Source organism: Microcaecilia unicolor, chromosome 1 (assembly GCF_901765095.1).
Source record: "Microcaecilia unicolor chromosome 1, aMicUni1.1, whole genome shotgun sequence".
Taxonomy (NCBI): domain Eukaryota; kingdom Metazoa; phylum Chordata; class Amphibia; order Gymnophiona; family Siphonopidae; genus Microcaecilia; species Microcaecilia unicolor.
This window is the reverse complement of record NC_044031.1, coordinates 161631035-161652586: the sequence shown is the minus strand read 5'-3', so window position 1 is coordinate 161652586 and position 21552 is coordinate 161631035. Positions and strand designations below refer to the sequence as shown.

Here is a 21552-nt window from a genome sequence, read left to right as displayed (position 1 = left end):
AAAAACCCCTGAATAAGTGCAAAAAGTAGAGATTCGTGCCATTGGGATGTAGGAGGAGCCAGCATTTATATTAGACTGGTTCCCCAGACATCCCAGGAGGGCACTTCTGTGCACTTCATGAAAATGCTCCCAGGTGCACATCTCACCTTTGCTCCCTTATCATGTCCCCTGAGCCCTCCAAAATCCACCCAAAACACACTGCCCCCCCCCCCCCCCCACTGTACACCACTACAATAGTCCTTTTGAGTGAAGAGAGTACCTATATGTTGGTAGAGTAGGGTTTTGGTGACTTCGGGAGGGTCAAAGTTTCCACCACAAGTGTGTCAGGTAAACGGAGATAGGGACCTGGGTCCCACACTCCACCGACTGCACCGACCACTATACTACTCCAGGGACCTGCATGCTGCTCTAATAGACCTGGTTTAACATCTGAGACTGTCATAAAGGCTGGTAAGTCATATTTTTATTCACATTTTTGGAGGGGTGGGAGGGGGTCAGTGACCACTGTGGGGGGGGGGGGGGGGTTGGGGGTCAGCTCTGATTCCCTCCAGTGCCCATCTGGTCACTTAGGGCACCTTTTTGTGCCTTATTCATTCAGAAAATATGTCTAGACCAAAACGTTGAAGTTTTCACTCTAGATATTTTCGTGTTGTTCCATTATGGCCGTAAAATGTGCAAGTGTTAGGCACACCCTAAGCCTGCTCTTATCCTGCCTTCAAAATGCCCCCAACAAACCCCCTTGTGATTTGGATACAATGCAAACAAAATGCACAGATAAACATCTGCAAAACAGGTTTCGAAAATACCACTTTGGATGTTTAGAGAAGAAATCCATCCAAGTGGTGCTTTAAGACTGTAAAGCCCCCTGGTGGCAGAAAAAAGTATTTCACTATAAATAGAATGAATATTTGTTACATTGTTTCCCCAAATAAACTCTACGCCAACCAGGAAGTTTAACAATAAAAATATATGTTATTTGAAAACATTTGAGCAAATTAACAACAGTTTTTTAATCTGTCTTTCCCTTTACAGGGCTCCCAGAATATACCAACAACTCAAGTATATTTTAAAACCATTTCAACATTTGAAGGACAAAATCAGATAAGTATTTTTCTTCTTTATGTATAAAACAAAGTAAGTAGATTTCCCAACTTTTTTTCCCCCCCCTGGAATTGATTCTTTGTGTGACAATTTTGTTTTCCAGGACAACCCTCAGAGTCAAGCCCAGAAACAGGTAAGTATACCTTTTTTTCACTATCTTTCTACTTTTCATTTCTGATGTAATAACCACTTAGCTTTGGTCCATAGAACAGTTTCCTGGGTCTTCTCTTTCTTGCGTTGGCCAGCTTCAATTTCTGGACAACAGGTTTTCTTCACCCTACTGTCCTTTCTATCAATAACAATAAAGAAGCCTGACTCTCTAGTGCATGCACACTTTAAAATGTGTTCTACTTTAACAAGTTACAGTTTGTGTTTACTAGCTGTCCGTGCATAATAAACAAATAATTTTTAAAACCTTAATCTTCCTAACCCATGCCACACTTACAGTCACACTATGCTTCAAATGTCATTGTAACAGACCCTTGAAAATTCCTTACAGTTAATCCTCAATCACTTGGCACATATTCAGCAAAATTATCAGTTACTTAACCCAAAAAGTAATTTAATTCCATAAATCAACATTTTTCCTTATAAAACATTACATCACACTCGTACACATCTTCCCTTTCGTTGCCTTTCCTCCCAACACAATTAGAGCCTTAAAATTACTTCAACTCCACTCATCCTTTGGGCCAAATCACACTATAGAAGGCCTTAAAATTTCACCAAATTACCCCAAATTTCTCTACACATACCCTGACACATTCATTTCTCCCTCGGTTCCCTCCCAACTGACGCAGGCAGCAATGGCAGCTATTAGAATGTTTTCCCTGGTAACCAGGGTTACTAGCAAGCACATGCATGCTTGCCCCACTTAGCTCACCCCTGCTGCACTATTCCAGCCAAACCAGAAGATAAATTAAATACTTTTTCCAACTCCACAGCAATCCCTCACACCTGCCAGGGTTTTCCTCTGTTCTCTCCTCTCTGTTTTCTTTTTTTAAACATGCCTCTCCACTGCACAACTCTGCTCAAGAGCCTGCAGCCCCTGCAACCAGCACACACACTCCTGCTGCTCCTCACACACATGTGTGCACCAATCTCAGCCATGCAGGTTGTCCTTTGGCAATGGTATGTTTATGAGTATTCATTGAGAGGACCTCAGCAACTTTGGAGATGCTTAGATAAAGATTTGGTTCTTCAAGTGCTCTGGCCCACTTTCAACAGTCTTGAAGATCAGATACAGAATTTAGCCCTGTATTCTACTGGTAGCCAGTGAAGTTTTTGCAGAAATGGCGGTGCAACCTTCTATCAGTGGTGGTAGTCTGAATCAACTGGAGCTTGTGCAAACCCTCTGTAGTCTGTTAAAGATAGCGTGCATTAGAGTAATCTAGCCTTGTTATTACCATGATGTGAACCACTGGGACAATATTTGCCTTCTCAATGTTTAGAGACAGCAAAGTTATCGCAAATGATAGAGGCAGCTCTCGAAGGTTGCTTGGATTTGGGAGATCAGCATAAGTATTGAGTCAAGTTGCATCCCTGTGATTTCTGACTTGTGAGTTAAGAGGCAGTTCTGATGTTCCAAAAGAGATTTTGATGTCAGGTATGTGCCCACTTGTGTTAGGGACCCACGGGAGCTCTGTTTTACTTGAGTTCTGGCAAAGTTTGTTGTTTTTAGCCCATTCTTGAATTGCTGTTAAACAGGTAGTCAGTTTATTCAGGGCTGTGGAAAGTGTGGTTCAGTGGATATGAGTAGCTGCATATCATCTGCGTTGATGCAGAGCTGAGTATCTGTGGACCAAATCAGCTTGGTTAGTGACTTCAGTGTCAACCCCTGCCATACCGTAAGGTGCACCCATTGTGGACATGAGATGCTGACAGACAGTATGGACTGTTGCCTGATTCATAGGATCTGAACCAAGTGAGTAGTGTGTCACTGATACCTGTTTCTGCCAGTCATGCTAGCTTGATATTATGGTTCCCAGCAGGGGCGTAGCTAGGTGGGGCCATGGGGCATGGGCCCCCACAGATTTAGCCCTGGCCCCCTCTACTTTCAACTCCCCCGCCACTTTCGACCTCCCTCCCGCCGCTGCCACCAACCCTCCCCCACCACCACCGCCAGGTACCTTTGCTGGCTGGGGTCCCCAACCCCTGCCAGCCTCAGTCTTCTTCAGCGCCGGTCTCTGGCGCATGCAGGACGTCAGTCAGGACTCACAGCACAGATCAGCAAACATGCCAGAGACCAGCACTAAAGAAGACTGAGGCTGGTGGGGGTTGGGGACCCCCGCCAGCAAAGGTACCTGGTGGCAGCGGGGGTCGAAAGTGGTGGGAGAGGGTCAGCGGTGGCAGTGGGGTCTGAAAGTGGCAGGGGAGGGTCGGCAGCGGAGGGGGGGGGGTCGGCGGCTGGGGGAGGCAGGCTAAAATGTGCCCCCCCACCTTGGGCTCTGGACCCCCCTCCCACCGAGGTCTGGCTACTCCCCTGGTTCCCAGTATCAAATGCTGAGAAATCCAGCAGTACTAACATCGAGGCAAATCCCCTCTCACTTTCTATGAAGATCAATTAGAAGTAGTGTTGGGCAAGTTACTTCATAAAAATAATATATCAAAGTTACTAGCTATTGCAAGGAAAAAGTAATATACTGCAGTAATTAGTTACTTCTTTGATAAAAGTAAAAGTTAAATTACTGTGAAAAGTAATATTTTTCTTTTAGTTACTTTATAATTGTTGGATATAAACAGTTGTCTTCATATATAGGGATCCAATACAATTAGAGAGAGATTTTAATCAGATAAGGAAAAATAAACCCCAGGAAAATAGCAAGCATATGAACAGTACAGAAATCAAACATTATCTATATTCAGCAGTCTTCTGACGTCAATGCCAGCAAAGAAAGAAAAACTTGTTCAATCAGAATGGTCGATCATAAGATTCCAGTTTTTGACGTTATAGGTTCCCAATACAATAAAGGAGCAATTGCATTTCAAAATGTTCATCTGTCATTTTTCATTTTCTTAGAGTCATAATCTGTCCGCCCATGCTGAAAATCCTTTCAACAGGAGCACTTGAAGGCAAACTCGTGTTATACTTCAAAAACAGTGCCTTGATATGAGGAAACTGTGTTACACTGAGTACTTCACAAGACTTCTCATATAGAAACAGCTCAGTTCAACAGCAACATCACTTCTGTTGCTGCCATCAACGTTCTGGAAACAAAAGAAGTCCTGGTCATCACCACAATCACCGCTGGATGAAGCTGGTGCAGTTTGATCTGATGACAGCTTCACTGTCTTCATTGCTTCAAAAACAAGTTCTATGTATTTCCTCTTCATTTTATCACCTTCAACCCAACAAAGACGAAACTGTGGCAACATAACTGCAGCCAGAATCAAATCTTTGCAGTCAAGATAATTGCCAAGGGCCTGATGCTCACAAAAACTGGGCTTGCACTGTTTTATTTAGACTGGTTTAAGTCAATCTAAATGAAATGGTTTTTTTTTTGCTGCTAATGCACATAGGCTTTCGGCCACTGTTTTACCATGCACAGAAGCAGTGACCAAAAGTCTTATATAATAAAATGAGCTCATTAGCAATTCCATGCAATGCTCAGAACAAGGACACACAGGGGTGTAGCTACAGGTGGGCCCAGGCCCACCCAACCTCGAATCAGACTAACCCAGTCTCTGACCCGCCAATCAGTGCCTGTCTTCTGAGGTGCTGGTTAGGCTGCACACAGTGCACAGCAGCATTTCAGCCATGTGCAAGCCTCTAGCAGCAGCCGTCCTGACCTGCCTTATTGTTGCTGCATGGTGCTTGGGAATGAGTTAGGTGTCGGGGCCAGGGGACCTGCTCCGGTAAGGCAGTACACAGTTAGACTAACTGTGTGTCTTTATCATCGTCGCAGACGCGGTTGCTGCACTGCTGCAAGCTGGTATCTCTAGCCCTTCCCTTCACCAGCCTTTGAAAAATGACAGTGTTTAAACCTGTTAGTCTTTCTACCAAATACAAAGTTACATAAACACTAATTAAATGGCACTCAAATTTTCACTGTACTTTTTAAAGCTCTTAAGAAAATGAGCTGTGGTACAGGAAGCTATAGATCCACCCAGTCAAACAGTAGAAAAGAAAGTGAGATCCTAGAGATTAAAATAATCTGCCAAAAACCTTGATGACAAAACAAAGTGAATGATCCATAGGAAATGTGGTTTCTGAGACAACCAATCTGTTATCACATTTACTTTTATGCTCTTCTAATCCTTGGACCCCTATTACATTCCCACGGGGCAATATGCTTAGCAAATTAGGATGATTATCTATGTGTTATACAAGCACATAGGTGACAGATCAGCCACCCCACATGGCAGGAAGTATAGTGTTAAGAAGATCCTACAAACGCTTGAGCAGTTCTGATTTCTTTTGTGTCTAAAGTACAGCCTGTGCACATCGGTCTGCTGGGGTCTCCCCTGCAGTCCACCAGACAGATACAGTGTGTGCCTGTGCCCTGTCAGCACTGAGCAGCACTGAGAGCTCATGAGACCCGGATTCCCTAAGCCTGTGGCAAAGTTGGGATCATGAGTAGAGGACCCAGAATAATTTTCCCAGCAGGGCCAGCACTAATCACCAGCCTTCAACAGGCACTGCAAGCTTGGACCTCCAGCAGCACAGTCTGCACAACATGCACACAGACTACACACCCATCAGATCCTCAGGAGTAGTAGACCTCTACCTCAGTCTGTAGGAAGCTCAAGCCAAGGTAAAAAAAAAAGTTTAAATTTATGTGGTGGGGTTGGCCTCTGCACTACCCAGGCAAAATGTTGTTGGGTCTTTGGGTGGGGATACTTCTACCGTGCCCAGGTAATAAAATGTTTTATGTTTAACTAGTAAAAAAGCCCCGTTTCTGATGCAAATGAAACGGGGGCTAGCAATGTTTTCTTCTGAGTGCATGTGGGAGTGTGTGTGTCCCTGCCCTCTGGCCTCTCTCCCCTCCCCCCTCTGAGTCCTTCACTGTTACAGAGCCAGCGATTTGATTTCGTGCTCTGCTGTTTTCCTTCACTGACTGTGTTACAGAGAGGGCGGGGCAGACACTCATAGGGAAACCGGATATCTCGCCCCCTTCACACTTCCGGCTGGAGGCTTCATAGAACGTTGGTGTTGCTTTTTATATAGAGAGATGTTGGTAGGTTTCTGGGTGAGGGTGGGCTCTGCCCAGGATGTAAAAAAGAACAAAATTTATATTTAATGCTGCAATGCATCAGGGTGTGTGTGTGTGGTGGTGGTGGTGGTGGTAGGGAGATTGGGAAGGGCAGGGGAGATGCCAGACTATGAGGGGACAGGTAAAGGGTAGGGTAGGGCTGATGTCAGTGATGGGGGGGTAGGGAAGGTTATGGTTGATTCTGGGCTACAGGGATGGATTGGGGGGGTAGGGAAGGGGAGGACTGATGCTGGGCTACAGGGATGGAAGGGTAGGATAGGGCGGGGCTGATGCCTGGCTACAGGACAATTTCAAATTTTTGTTAGGGAAGGGTGACTTTTACAGCCTCGCTTGCTTTCCCCCTTCCCCCCAAAGCCTCCCGACCTCCTCCAAACCTTCAAAAACTCCTTAGTGGTCCAGTGGGCCCCTCCTGACACTCCTCTACCTTTAAACCTCCCTGGTGGTCCAGCTGAACCCTCCATACCTTTAAAAACTCCCTAGTGGTTCAGTGGACCCACTGATCCCCCCCCCCCCCCGATGGTCTAGTGTAATCCTCCCTCAGTCCTCCTCCAAAAACCTTTGAGTCAGAGGCAGTGGGGCAGGAGCAACGCCTATTCCCTTCTGCCTCTGAGCCCACAGGGTGCATTGGAAGGGGCTAAGTACCATATAAGGGAAAAATCTCTCCCTTCCCTCCAACCCCCCTCCTGCAGGTCCAATACCTCTCTCCCTTCCTTCCAGCCCACTCCCACAGGTCCCACATATCTCTCCTTTCCCTCCGGCCCCCCTCACCCCCACCATGGTGCTTCCAGCTTACAGTATCAGTGCCACCTGGCAGCAATTCACCCAGGCCAGCTCTGGGGCCTTCCCTCTGATGTGCCCCTCCCTCTCTGATGCAACTTCCTGTATATGCAATAGAGAGATGAGGAAGAAGTAAGGTCCCACAGCCAGCCTGGGTGAATCGCTGTTGGGCGGTGCTGATACTGAAAGCTGGAAGCTCGTGGTTGGGGTGAGGGAGGGGAAAAGATGGAGAACTGCCAGACCTGCTAGAGGGGGTGGGAGCAGATGGAAAAGAGAGAGGTGACAGACTCGTGAAAGGAGGGAAAGGAGGGAAGGGAAGGGAGAGTCAGATGCTAGACTGTGGCTGCGGTGCCCCATTTCTGGACAGGCCTCGGATGAAAGTGGGTGGGCCTGAGCCCATCCAGGCCCACCCTTAGCTATGTCCCTGCTTGATTCTCCTCCCCATGGCCAAACTTAGTACAATACCTGGCAGTGATAGAGAGAGACACAGATCCTTCTCTCTGCCCAGTCCTGCCTATACAGAAACAGGAAATTACTTCACAGGAGGTGGGACATGGCAGAGAGGAGGACCCTTGGCCAATGGAGGCAGTCTCTATCACTGCTCCCTGCTAGCCAATGATGAGGTAGGTAGATGACCATCAGGAGGGGGAGGGGAGTTAGAAGGGAGGCTGATCTGCTTGGGGGAGGGACTAAATTGAGGGGGGGGGAGGTGGCAGAGAGGGAGAGAGAGAAGCTAGACTGAAAGAGCTGGGAAAGTAACAAGCCATTATATTAGTTGATGCCTGATAAAAGTAATGATTACAATTACTTCATTATATTTGCATAATTGTAATCATTATAGTTACTTGCTACTTTATTAATACATTATCATTAATATATTACCTGATATTTTACTGTACAACACTGAATCCAGATTGACATGGATCTAGCCATTTTCTTTCTTCTGGCCAATCGTTGAGCTCAAACACAGACTGCTTGCTCTATAGCGGCCCCTTTTACCATGCTGCGGTAAAAGGGGGCCCACAGTGGCATCATCATGTAGGTTTTTCATGTGCCAAGGCCCCCTTTTACCATAGTGGGTAAAGGGTGTTTTGTTTTAAAGGAAATAGCCGTGCGGAAAATTACTTGCCGCCTATTTAGGAAGCGGTAAGGGCTCCCACGCTAACCCGGTGGTAACACACCGCCTTTTTTAATGTTGATAGTTCTCCATTAGCGAGGAGTTCACGATTTTCGTGACCTCCTACTATGAGCCCCTGTTTGCCTGCTGCACTATCTTTGAAGGGCAGGGGTCGAGGGAGCAGGTAGTTGGTTAAAGACCTCTTAGGGTTTTGTCAAGGCCCTCCTCTGTTATTAGATTAAAAGTCCCATATGTCTGTGTAAGAAGAGGGCAAGTTTGTGTGCTCCTGGTTAACTGTCATGGGATTGGGCGAGACTGCCTGTAAATTCTAGTGGAGACTTTTAATTTTGTTGGCAAAGTATGCAGCATCACAGTTCAGTTTTGAATGTGAAAGCTGGTTCTGTTGTGGGGGTTGCAGTAGGCTGTTTACTATGCTGAACAAGTGCTTGGTTGAATTAACAGCCTGTCCAAGCATTGAGAGTAATATTATTTTTAGGTTGCTGTTAAGGCTTGTTACATGTTTCCTACAGTTTAGCCTGTCCTCATCCAGGCAAGATTTATGTTATCTCCTTTTCAGTTTCTGTCCTTCATGCTTAAAGGTCTGTGGTTCTGAAGAGAACCAAGATGAGAATTTGTGAGTGGGGCATAAGGCCTTTTTTTTTTTTTTTTAGTGGTGCAGTTTTTTCTTGGGCCTTAACTGTGTGTTCCAAATGCCAGACTACTCAATCACTGTACTTGTCTTTTCATCCATATGGGGATAATCTGAGGCCTCATGCTGATTTGTGCAGTATACGGACGTACACAGAAGTATGAAGTATAATAACGGAATAACTTTTCATAGGTAGAGTAGTAATTTGTTATAAATCGTAATCAGTGTGTCATTTGGAGGGGCTGGTTATAAGGACACTTTAGCACATGTTATATTCATGCAGAGATTCTTTTCTCCTGGTAAAAGCCACTAAAACAGACATCATGTTATGAGAATCAGGTGCTCAACATTCAGAGTTTCTATTTATTTATTTATTTAATACATTTATATCCCACTTTAAACATGAATTAGGTTGAAACCTGGGAGCATTTTATTTTTTTCCTGTGCTTACATCAAAAGAAAAAGATGGCTGTGGGAACTTGCTCCTTTTCTTTTGTGGATTGCAGATGTATATTATAAAAACGCACTTGGTATTTTTATTACTATTATTTAAAAGACAGATATTGAATAATGAGGGCAAAGCTCCCTTCACGCAGACGTCCAGAGTCAGTCTAAATGTGCCAGCATTGTCCAGTTCAGCACACTATTAGCTGCCACGTTCATACAAAGTTAATTATGTTCAGTGGAAAATAAATCTGTTAGCTCAGTCTGCCTGCTATGTGAATATTCCATCACTGTTTAATTATCACTACCATGTATTACATATGGGCATTTGCTTTAAAAACTGATTGTTTTAATTTGTTTATCCAGACCTTACATACACATGGTTTGCTTTTTAAACCCAAAGGTTAATCCTAAGGGTGGTTGAACAATTAGGTATAAATTGTGTTGTTTCTGACTTTACTTGTTTTGGACTACTTTGGGTCCTGCTGATCTGCACATCTGCTGACTGGAATTTTGGAAGACGGAAATCAGGAAATAAAAATTAAAAATTGGATGTACTCTGTAGAAGTTATTTTTTGCAATGTGATGGATGCCTGTTCTGGTGTGTGCCTGTGATAATTTTTGAATAACTGTCTTTGCTTATGGCTATGATTTCTGAACATGTGGTATAATTAAAGGACAAACTTTTAAATGCCCAGGGCCAGTTGGGTATATATGCTAATCTAAACTTTGTTAAACTTTTCAGACATATTCAGCTATTTGTTCCTATGATATAACTGAATTCTATTTTTCTGTCTCACCGTATTTTCAAATGTAAGCCAAATTGAATCTGACTCTGCTTGGGATAATGCGTGATATAAATGTAAAGAAAAAAAATCCTTTATCCTCCACTGCCTATCCTGCTGGATAGTGATGGCACAAGGAAAGCAAGTTTGGTCCAGTAAAGACTAAATCAGAATAACCTGTTCCTTAGATGGGCCCTAGTTTTACCATATTAAAAATACGATCATACCATGTCTCTGTGGCTATGTTCCACTAATGTAAAATGATTAACTGGATTTCTTGAAAGGATTATATAAACGTAGGATGCATGACTAGTGACACAAACATACATTTATTTATTCATTCAATATCACAATTCCTCATGCACAGCCACATAACAACTTTTTAGGGTGGATAGTGTTCCTTTTATTATTGACCAGATAGAGATAAAGAGTTTTCAGTTTTGGCACAGTATAAGTCATCACAAGCACAAAATATTAGAAAACCAATGGACTGCATTAGGGGCTTATAGCCCATTTATGTTTAAACAAAAGAGATATGCATGAAACAAAATATTTATTTTTATTTTGACTTATAAAACCACTTGCCCCTGAAACATATTGAAAAAAGAGTAATCCATTTGTGTACCTAAAAGAAACTTCTACAAAATAGATGAAGATGTGATTCCATGTGCCCTAGTGAAAGGAGAGTTTAATTCTACTTCCATTTAATTTAAATGTATTCTATCACCTTTATAACACCAGGCTTCCCAAGGCAGATCACAACAGTTAAGATGAACCCATCAGGAAACAGGATATTCTCATTGAAATGTGAACATCTGAATTGTATAGGACAGTGAAGAAAAATGAGCTCAACCTATAGTTTATAATTGCGATTTCTACTGGCTACAATAACTTTGAGCTGTTTTAGTGATATTCAATTGTTATTTGTTTTCTCCTCCAGCCGGAGGGAGAACGCTTCAGGGCTTTAAAAATGACCACGCGGACGGGAGAGAGCGGGCAGAAGAGACAGGAGTAGATGCAAGAATCACACAGGAGGGGGGAGGAGGCAGAGAAAGATATTGGCATGTGGTGCTTAGGTGCCATTTTTTCTAAAAATCTGTTTGGGGGAACGACCGCTCTCCCTGCGCCCCACCTAGCTACGGCACTGCACCTACTCCCTCCTGCCTCTGGGCCCTCTGGGTGCATTGGGAGGTGCTATGTAAGGCGGTAGAACTAGAGGACATGAAATGAGGTTGAAGGGGGGCAGACTCAAGAAAAATGTCAGGAAGTATTTTTTCACGGAGAGAGTGGTAGATACTTGGAATGCCCTCCCGCGGGAGGTGGTGGAGATGAAAACGATAACGGAATTAAAAAATGCGTGGGATAAACATAAAGGAATCCTGTTCAGAAGGAATGGATCCTCAGAACCTTAGTGGAGATTGGGTAGCAGCACCAGTGATTAGGAGGCGGGACTAGTACTGGGCAGACTTCTACGGTCTGTGCCCTATGCATATGAGTTTATCTTATTGGGCAGACTGGATGGACCGTACAGGTCTTTTTCTGCTGTCACCTACTATGTTACTATGTACCATATAAGGGAAAATCTTCTCTCCTCTCTTTCCAGCCCCCTTCCCACAGGTCCAACACCTCTCTCCCTTCCATCTAACCCCCCTCCCAGAGATCCAATACTCTCTCTCTTCCCTCCAGCCCACTCCCACAGGTCCCACTATTTACTGCATGAAGCGCCAAGTCTATAGAATACTAGCCACATGTACACCCCCTTTCAATTGCTAGCTTACAGAATAACACATGTACACCCCCTTTTAATTGTGAGCTTACAGAATAGCGCATGTACATCCCCTTTCAATTTCGAGTTTACAGACTAGTGCTTTGGGCAAGTGCACACGTAATTGTGCTTTTACGTGTATCAGGGGTGCCTTATATAGATTCAATGACTCTTCCTTAGGCTGGGTATTTATACTAACCCTGTTTCCCTTCTAAGGAATGTATCCTCCTACCCTGTCAATCAGAAATGAAGATACTAGAGATGAGCTATCATGTACAATGACACAGGAAATGAACAAATGAAAATGAGCAGAAATAGCATATTTTTGGTGTTTTTCATTTGCTGATAATAATGTGCATTATTTGCAAAGAGGACACATTCTTGCCAAATAGTGAACATCTGCACGAACCACTGCATACTCCTGAATTAGTGAGTGCATGTGTGGACTATAAGGAAACAGTATATCCTCTTTGCAAACAATGTACACTCTTGGCAAGAGGGCACACTCTTAATGACATTGCCCCCAAAACGAAAATGAAGACTAATCAAATGAAAACAAAGCAAACAGTGCTACAAATGACACAAACAAATGAAATGAAAATGTTTGGGCTATCAATCCTTAGATGATATAGCCCTTTTTCTAGAAACTGCTGGCTTAAGAAAAGGTTCCAACTGTTCTTTATTCTAGTTAGAGTGCTGATGCACTGGCAGAACCGTAACTGTCTCTACATATGATCTGTCCGAAGTTTTTATATATAAATTTTTAGCATTTTTTTCTTGCCAAGGTAGATCAAATTAAAGCTAGCATCGCTATAACATAACTGGCAATCTTAGCTGCATTATTTGGAAGGGAACTGAGTTTCAAAGCACAGGGCCCGCGTGGGTCTAGATAGTCGAACAGGTGTGGATTGAAACATCTACCAGAACCTTTCCCCTTGCACCAGATCTCACACTGTAGCAGATTCCTATCCTATGTTCCATTTATGCGCCTTGAGAAACTCGTTGGCAATTCTTTAATCATGAGTAGGGTTTTTTTTTTTTCAGGCAAACTCCAGTGATTTTGTTTCCGAGAAATAAAACACAATAAAGGAGTCCTTTGGACTCTTCAGGTAGCAGAGCACAAGTTCCAATGCAGGAGGGGGAGGGAAGGCGCAGGTAGGGCGGAGGCACCTTCCATTTGCCCACCTCCCAGTCCTCCCTTCTCCCAGCACGTTCATTCCGCCCCGCCTGCCTGGAGTCAGTAACCCCTCCCTGGCAGAGGAGGGGGCCGGCGCCAGGTGATCGAAGGAGGTGTGCTGCCGGCTGGCGCTGCGCTGAGCAAGAGCCTGGCGATCGATCGGTGGGGAAGAGCGCTCCTGATCCCTCTCAACTGCAAGCGCCACATGGACTCTGCGAGCGCCACCGCTAAGGAGCGCTAATGCGGGAGGATGAGCGCGGAGCGACCGCCAGCATGCAGCCTCCCCGGTTCGATGCGGGACCCGCCACGGCGCCCGCTCTGAGCCGCAGCCGGAGCGTCCGGGAGCAGCAAGTACAGCTGAAGTACAAGCTGCGGGAGTTGCCCACCCTGCTGCGGAGCGGCCTGAGCCTTACTCGCAGGAGAAGCAGCTGCAGCAGCACCTCCAGCGCGCCCAGCACCTGCCCGCAGTGCCCGGTGAGTGCTCGCCGCATTCTGATTCCAACCCTGCGTCGCACGGCGCGTGCATAGCCCTGGCTCGGCCGCGAGACACTGCGGCGCAGCGGCGCGCGCGTGCCCCACCGCTGGAAGCGGGGCTGCTGCGGCTCGTTTGAAATAATCCTTATTGTTTAAGGCACACGTTAGACATCCCAAAAGGTCAGTGCTTGGAAACCAGGGCTGCTAACGCATCGGGTAGGAGTTGTGTGTTCCGGGTCTCATTCTTTGCCGCACTATAGAAAGTTTTATATCCTAATTGAATCGGCTGTTGGTGCTGCCCTGATCCTTTCTTCTTCTGCTGTTATTGCAAGCTTAAAATGAATTGCGACGATTTTAAAGGTGTTCTTTTGTGTTGTTACTTATAAAACTTTAATAAAGAATATTTGAACTAAAAAGTGCGGTAAAAGTAGGACACACTGGTTATATTTTTGAGCTGGCTTTGGACTCCTGTGATTAGGTGGCAGCTGGAGCCAGAAAGGATCACCGCTTTTGTGTCTCCTTTCTTAGGCTCCTGTTCCCCCCTCCCACCCCCTGTCCTCAGGACAGGTTCTGTGACACTCGGCAAATGTGACGGGCACCTTCATGGCTTCAACTTCATTGCTTCCTTAAACAAAGAAGGCGCACTGTGACTCATTTTGATTTCAAGGCTTAAACAAACCTGTGAGTCTGGTTAAAAAGTCTACATAGGGAGAAATAAAGGACACCAATTAATCACAGTCTGAGGTTTATGTTTGGCATGGGAACTGCTAGATTAAAAAGAAATCTAAAACCACAAGTCTGCCAGTGGTGCTGATGTCTTGTTTTGATGACATATAGGCACATGTGTGCTTAGTGTGCTCCTTTGCAGAGGGAGCCTATTGTATTGACTTTGTTCTGAACTGAGGAAGATGATTATAGCTTCCAAAAGCTAGTAAAAGTATATATATTATGGTACTCAGTTATATCCTGGTTTTTTGTGTTTTTTTTTTGTTTTTATTTATTAACTTTTACCATGAATTAACACAGCTACACAATACTTTATTCATTTGTTTCCAATGGAAAATTGACTAAACTGTGACTCATGGAATCGATAAATTCAAATGACTAACTCTTCCAGACTATGAGCAAACTCGTATCGTTTATTATTTATTTATTTGGATTTTGCTCACACCTTTTCAGAAGTAGCTCAAGGTGAGTTACATTCAGGTATACTAGGTATTTCCCTGTCCCTAGAGGCCTCAAGTTTGTACCTGAGGCAGTGAAGGGTTAAGTGATTTGCCCAAAATCACAAGGAGCAGCAGTGGGATTTGAACCTCTGCTCTAACCACTAGGCCACTATTAAAGTTCCTGCCTGCCAGACAATCCCCCATTGTCTGGTATTGTTTGTAGGTGTAGCTGTTTTACCTGTCACAAAACTTTGTTTATTGTAATGGTAAAGCATATGTTCATATTTAATAAACTTCAGTGTGCTTTGCCAATAAACCCCAAACTGCTACCACTACTGTGTTATGAGCTGGAAAAGTAGATTTTGTGCTTCCCATAATTAGTTTGAGCATTAATTGCTTGTAGTATTTTAGTCAAATCTTCCTGCTCAATCTTTTATAGTAGTCTACTGTCTTAAAAAAAAAAAAATCCAGAACTATGATATGTCTTGAAGGCCTCATGTAGGACACTTTTATGTTGATTCTAATGTTCATTTGATCAAATAGAAGGTAGTTTACTGAGCATCTCATTTTCAAAAGAGAAAAACATCTAAAAAGTGGCATAAATCTGCATTTGGATGTTTTTCTCACAAAAATGGCCAAATTGGTATTTCCAAAATCAATGTTTAGATGTTTTTCTATGAAGTCCATCAGAAGTGCGTTCAAATCACAAGGGGGTGTGTCAGGGGCGTACTAAGCGTTGGATCCTGGCGTTCCTAACTCTTGGGACATTTTTCAGCCATAATGGAACAAAACAAAACCATCCAGGACTAAAACTAAGATGTTTTGAGCTAGACCTGTTTTTATAATGAATAAGGCACAAAAGGGTGCCCTAAATGACCAGATGACCGCTGGAGGGAATCGGTAGTGACCCCCCCCCCCCCCACACAATTGTGAATATAAATATGATTTAGCAGCCTCTGTGACAGCCTCAGATGTTAGAGCCAGGTCTTTTAGAGCAGCATGCAGGTCCCTGGAGTAGTGTGGTGGACAGTGCAGCAATCCTATGCAGTGCATGCAATACAATTGTAAAAAAAGATAAACCAGCAAAGGACCAGGTTTTTAGTTTCTTTCAAAACAGTTAATCTCCTCTCAAAGCTCCATGTTTAAAAGCCATGTGTTACTCAGGTCAAGCAGGTCACCTTTATCTAAAGTAACTGCAAAAGACCCTCTCTGCTGAGATGAACAGAGTGGATTGGTCTGAATTGTGCTCAGCTGGTGGACTTAGGTGGTGTAATGAAGATGAAAAATGTGAATAAAAAGTTACTTCTAAATCTCGATGAAGCAATTAACTGATCAGTCTGTAATCATCTTGCACTGATATTATAGTGGAGACAGTGAACAGTTTTCATCTTGTTTTATAGGCTGTGCAATAGTAAATTATTTGAACTCCATGACATCTTGTACAGCTATTCGGTTTTGCTTCCTGACTGCTTACAGGGAATAGTAATTTCTAAAAGAATGTTGCTTCCCTTCGGAACAAGTGACAAATTCATTTTCAGCCACCTTTGAGTAGAGCAAAAAAAAAAAACACCTCAAGCTTTTAAGAGGTGCAAGGGATCTCGGAAAGAGGAGGAGAGAAGAATAGGTAGAAAAGCTCAGAAGCAGGAGAGCAAAGGAGTAAATGGAGAAACAGATAAAGTACAAAAGCAAGGTGATAGCTCTTCAGATGTCAATGAGATGATGAAGTGCAGAGGCTGAATTGTAAGACTGATGAAAAACAGGGATGTGCGGAGGGTGAAAGAGAAATGCTGAACCCATGCTGCTGCTTCAGCATCTTAAAGAAAGGGGTTTTAATGTAGTGTAATATGGCGCTTATATCCCACTAACTCCCACAGAACAGTGGTTCAAAGCGGATAACAAAAGATGAATTAAAGTGAAGAAGAGAAGAAAAAAGACGGAACTGGAAGTAATCGTGGGATTCATGGAGCTCTGTTCAGTGAGTCTTTGGAGACAGTAGTGGTTTCAGAGGACAGGAGACAAGTAGATTAGTACCAGCCTCCACTCACTCAGTTTTATAAAGATGGACAAGTCGGTCTCGCCTCAGCTAAGGTTCAATTAATGGCTACAGTAGTGTGTTTGCTGTGTTAATCCACTTGAATGCAGAAAAATAAAGACTGAGAAATAAAATTGAAACCTGTATAAGGTGGTGCCTTTTTATTGAACTAGCTTAATTCATTTCTTGGCTAGCTTTTGGGAGCTAATGCATCCTTCCGCAGAACAGAAACAGCAAAAGATGACATTACCAGGAAATATAGGCGAATCATACAAAAGGGCTCATTGCCAAAACGTCCAAATTGCTATTTTGGAAACCCATTTTTAAGACGGTTTTCTATGCAGTTCGTATGTAGTGCATCTAAATCGTAAGGGAGCTTGTTGGGTTGGGATTTGGGTGTTTCCAAAACCTGGATGTTTTTCTGCCATAATGGAATAAAGCAAAAACGTCTTGGGCTAAAGTTTAGATGGTTTGATCTAGACCTGTTTCAGTCACGACTAAGTCACAAAAAGATGCCCTAAATGACCACTGGAGGGATTAAGGCATGACCTGCCCCCTTCCCCAAGTTGTGAATGAAATGGTACTTACCAGCCTTTATGACAGCTTCAGATATTATGGCCAGTCCTATTAGAGCAGCAAGCAAGTCCCTGGAGTAGCCTAGTGGTTGGTTCAGTTCACTGTAGAGAAGGTGACCCAGACCTACATCCCACTCTGGTACACTTGTAGTGGAAATTGTGAGCCCTGCAAAACATAAGGGCTATTGTAGTGGTGTACATGATCTGATGGGATGTCTGTACTACATCTCAGTGGCTTGTTTTTGTGCATTTTTCCCTTGAATGTGTGTGGGTTTTTTTTAATGGTCTAAATGCATTGAGTACAAAAACAAGTAGCAAATGGCTATTTTTGAAACAAAAAATTGGACAGTGTTCTGGTTTGAAAATGGTCATGTTCACTACTGGAGTTTTAGACGTTTTCCGCAAAACATCCAAAATTGGATTTAGATGTCATGTTGAAAATGCCCCTACACGTATTCCAGAAGTTGAACGGGCAAAGGTGTGTGGGGTGGGGGCAAGGAAAGGTTAATGGGTGATGGCATCCAGTGAATTACAAAACTCAGATTTTTGTTCAGTTCTTTCTTGTTGCTTGTAAAGCATCTGGTCATTTAGGGATGATAATAACGATCTTCTGTGTAGTGTGGCTGTCTTATATATTTTTTGTTGTTCTTTTTTGATATGGTATGAGAAAACAAAATGGTCATACCTGTGCAACCGTATCTTCCATTTTGGATAAAGTGGTGTGATCATCTTGGAACATCATTCACATGTGTGCTTTTTTTTTAACCTTTATTTCTATAAATTAATGAAGTTGTTATTAAATGAAAGGATAGTTGCGTGGGCTGGCCGCCAGTATTCAGCAGCACATAACTGGGTAATGCCGTGGAATATTGGTTCTGATTGCCTTGGCACTGCCTGGGTAATGGGTGGTTTGGTGGAGGAGTCAACCGTTATGCAGTGCTTGTGCCAGTGCCTGCAAAGCTAAGCAGGAAGAGAGTACTCTGCACTAAAGGTACTCCTATGTCCGCTTAACTACGTGGGTGCTGGCACCAAATATTAGCCGGCATCCACATAACCTCTGGTTTAGTGGCTGATCTGGATCTTCAGTGTCAATGCTTGGACATGGCTTTGGCATTAAGTATCCAGGCTTGATTCTGCCCATGGCTGTCAGCAGCTTAAAAACCACTGGCTACCATGAGCTGAATATCAGGGGGGTTAAACTTTTTACAGTGTAACTCCTCACAGCTCTACATTGTCTCTGCTTCTGCATTCATTTCAAACTACCCTTTCTACAAGGCTGAATTTCACTCTGCTGTTCCATGCTGCCTCTCCTCTTACCTCCCCTCATGTCTTGTCTTTGTGATCTTTGTTTGCCAGGCATACCCTTCTCCTCCTTTGCTAACTCTAGACTTGGTGCAAGAGAGAAATGTGACCCAAAAATGGCTTTCCTCAGTTGGTGCTCCTTACTCCATTGTTGTCCATATTTAAGTCCTGCCTAAAGGTCCATCCCTTTGAAACTACTCTTAAATTCAATAAGCTTTATCTTCCTGGTTTTGATCATGTCATGTTTAAATATGTTATACCCTAATGCTTATGTGATTACTGTTAATGATTTGCAGGTACTCTCCATTTTATGTGTCTGCACAGTGTTGCAATGCTTAATAATGCTATACAAATGTTTAGTATTGAGAGTATACTGCAGGGGCGTAGCCAGACACCCAAGATTGGGTGGGCCTGGACCCAAGGTGGGTGGGCAGAACTCCACCTTCTCTTGCAAGTGATTTGGTTTCTCCCTCTCTCGTCTGCATTCCATATGGTCTTTCAAACATCCCCTCTCCCCCGTTTACCTTTTAAATAGCAGATTTTCACTGGCAGCAAACAGTTGGGAGTTTTTGGCTGGTGGGGCTTGGGGTCCCTGCCAGCCACATTATAGGTGTTCTGCTACTTGGTGGGCCTGAACCTAAAGCGGCCCACCTTTGGCTACGCCACTGGTATACTGTGCAGTTGACCTGATCAGTATCTGAAATGTATTTATTTATTTGTTACATTTGTATCCCACATTTTTCCACCTATTTGCAGGCTCAATGTGGCTTACATAGTACCGGAGAGGCTTTGAAGTCTCCAGTGAACAAATACAAGGTAATGTTGTGATAGGATAGAGTTCATGTAGCACTGCCACATTAGGGAGTCGTACAACAGAAGAGTTGAGAAATGTCCATTACGTACTTTTGTTGTGTAGCAGAGTTCAGGCATTTAAGTTGGGTCGGTAGGGTATGCCTTTTGGAACAGATTAGTCTTTTTAGTGATTTCCGGAAGTTTAGGTAGTTGTACGTCGTTTTCAAGGCTTTTGGTAATGCATTCCATAATTGCATGCTTATGTAGGAGAAACTGGATGCGTAGGTTGATTTGTATTTAAGAACTTTGCAGCTTGGGTAGTGAAGATTTAAAAATGTTCGTGTTGATTCGTATATGTTTCTAGTTGGTAAGTCGATCAGGTCTGTCATGTATCCCGGGGCTTCACCGTAGATGATTTTGTGAACCAGGGTGCAGATTTTGAAATCAATGCATTCTTTGATTGGGAGCCAGTGTAGCTTTTCGCTGAGGGGTTTTGCGCTTTCAAATCGCGTTTTTCCAAATATAAGCCTAGCTGCCGTGTTTTGTGTGGTCTGAAATGCCTTGGAATGCATTTATTGATGTTGCTGGCATACAGTTGGATGGGTTCTTATTAGGCTTACACACCTGTCCTGGAACACTTATTCCCTGAGGTAATCTGCTGAGGAAATTTACCTCCCCCTCCCCACCCGTCTTATTTTTAGTGTTCTGTTCTCAATAGTGATCTCAGGGCATGTGAAAGGAGCACATTGAAAACTGCTCTTTTCCTCCACTTATCCACACCACGAATTCTGCTGAGGACATAACTTGCTATGTAGACAGCCAACTCCTCTCCCTGAGGGCTGCAAGCAAATCTGATTCTCCTGACCTATAGAAAGAATATACATCGGAGACGCTTGTGTATGTTGACTTCTTTAAATTAGAAATGACTGAAGTGCAGGTTTATGGATCCTGGATATCTGATGTACTTGTGTCTCTTCGGAGTGTTTACCTTGGCCATCTATACTGAGGAAGAAAGATGTGAATACTGTTGAGTGATTTGCCTGTAAACTCTAGCTGAGCAGTGCCAGAGAAGATAATGGCGGATAACGTATTTGGGTTTGAAAAAAGTTTGGACAAGTTCCTGAAGGAAAAGTCCATAGTCTGCTATTGAGATAGACATGGGGAAGCCACTGCTTGCCCTGGGATTGGTTGCATGGAATGTTGCATTTGGGTTTCTGCCAGGTACTTGTGACATTGATTGGCCACTGCTGGAAGCAGGATACTGGGTAGATGGACCACGGGTCTGATCCAGTATGGCTATTCTTACGTTCTTATTTTTATTTATTTTTTGTTACATTTGTACCCCGCGCTTTCCCACTCATGGCAGGCTCAATGCGGCTTACATGGGGCAATGGAGGGTTAAGTGACTTGCCCAGAGTCACAAGGAGCTGCCTGTGCCTGAAGTGGGAATCGAACTCAGTTCCTCAGTTTCCCAGGACCAAAGTCCACCACCCTAACCACTAGGCCACTCCTCTATCTTGTTTAACTGTACAAAACACTTGCTTTTTTAGCCACACATTTATCCCAGCTGATTCTGTACCACCCATCTTGTCCCTGTCTATATATCTGCACGTGGCCCCTTGGCTACATGGTATTGTAGAAAAGCATTAGCATCATATCTAAGTTATTTGAATGTTCTAATATTTGCTTTTTAGACATTTCATTAGTATTATGCTGACATCATCTTATGCCTCTCTTATTTAAATTTCAGTGCTGTTAAATGTCTATATTTTTGATAATGTTTCATGGTAATCCTATTATTAGGTTTCAATTTGCTGTTTTCAGGTTTATCTCGTTTACTCTATTTGGTCATTTTTACTATTATGCTATTAACAAAATTGTAAGTTTTTTTATTTTAAGTTGTACCTGCTGTACACTGCCTTGAGTTAATCTCTTCATAAAGGTGGTTAATAAATCCCAATAAATAAAGTAACTGGAATAACTATGCACTTATAATACTATCCAGAGCTAGTAAACTGGAAAGCACCTTGTATTAATTTTGTTTCCTTTCAACCTCTATAACATTCATTAGCACTTCCTCCGGCAACAAGTTCCAGAGCTTAACTATTCTTTGCATAAAAAAATATTTCCTCCTATTTGTTTTAGACGTATTTCCATGTCATTTCATTGAGTGTTCCCTAATC

General features: G+C 43.4%; 1 protein-coding gene across 1 annotated transcript in view; it reads left to right on the top strand.

Moving 5' to 3' along the window:
* The first annotated feature begins 13191 nt into the window (after positions 1 to 13191).
* The window catches only part of RAPGEF5 (Rap guanine nucleotide exchange factor 5), a 416429-nt gene continuing 408068 nt past the window's right edge, over positions 13192 to 21552 (top strand). Inside the window, exon 1 of the mRNA XM_030201755.1 lies at positions 13192 to 13502. Within this exon, the coding sequence (XP_030057615.1) occupies positions 13269 to 13502 (234 nt within the window). The 5' untranslated portion in view covers positions 13192 to 13268. The remainder of the gene's footprint in view (positions 13503 to 21552) is intronic.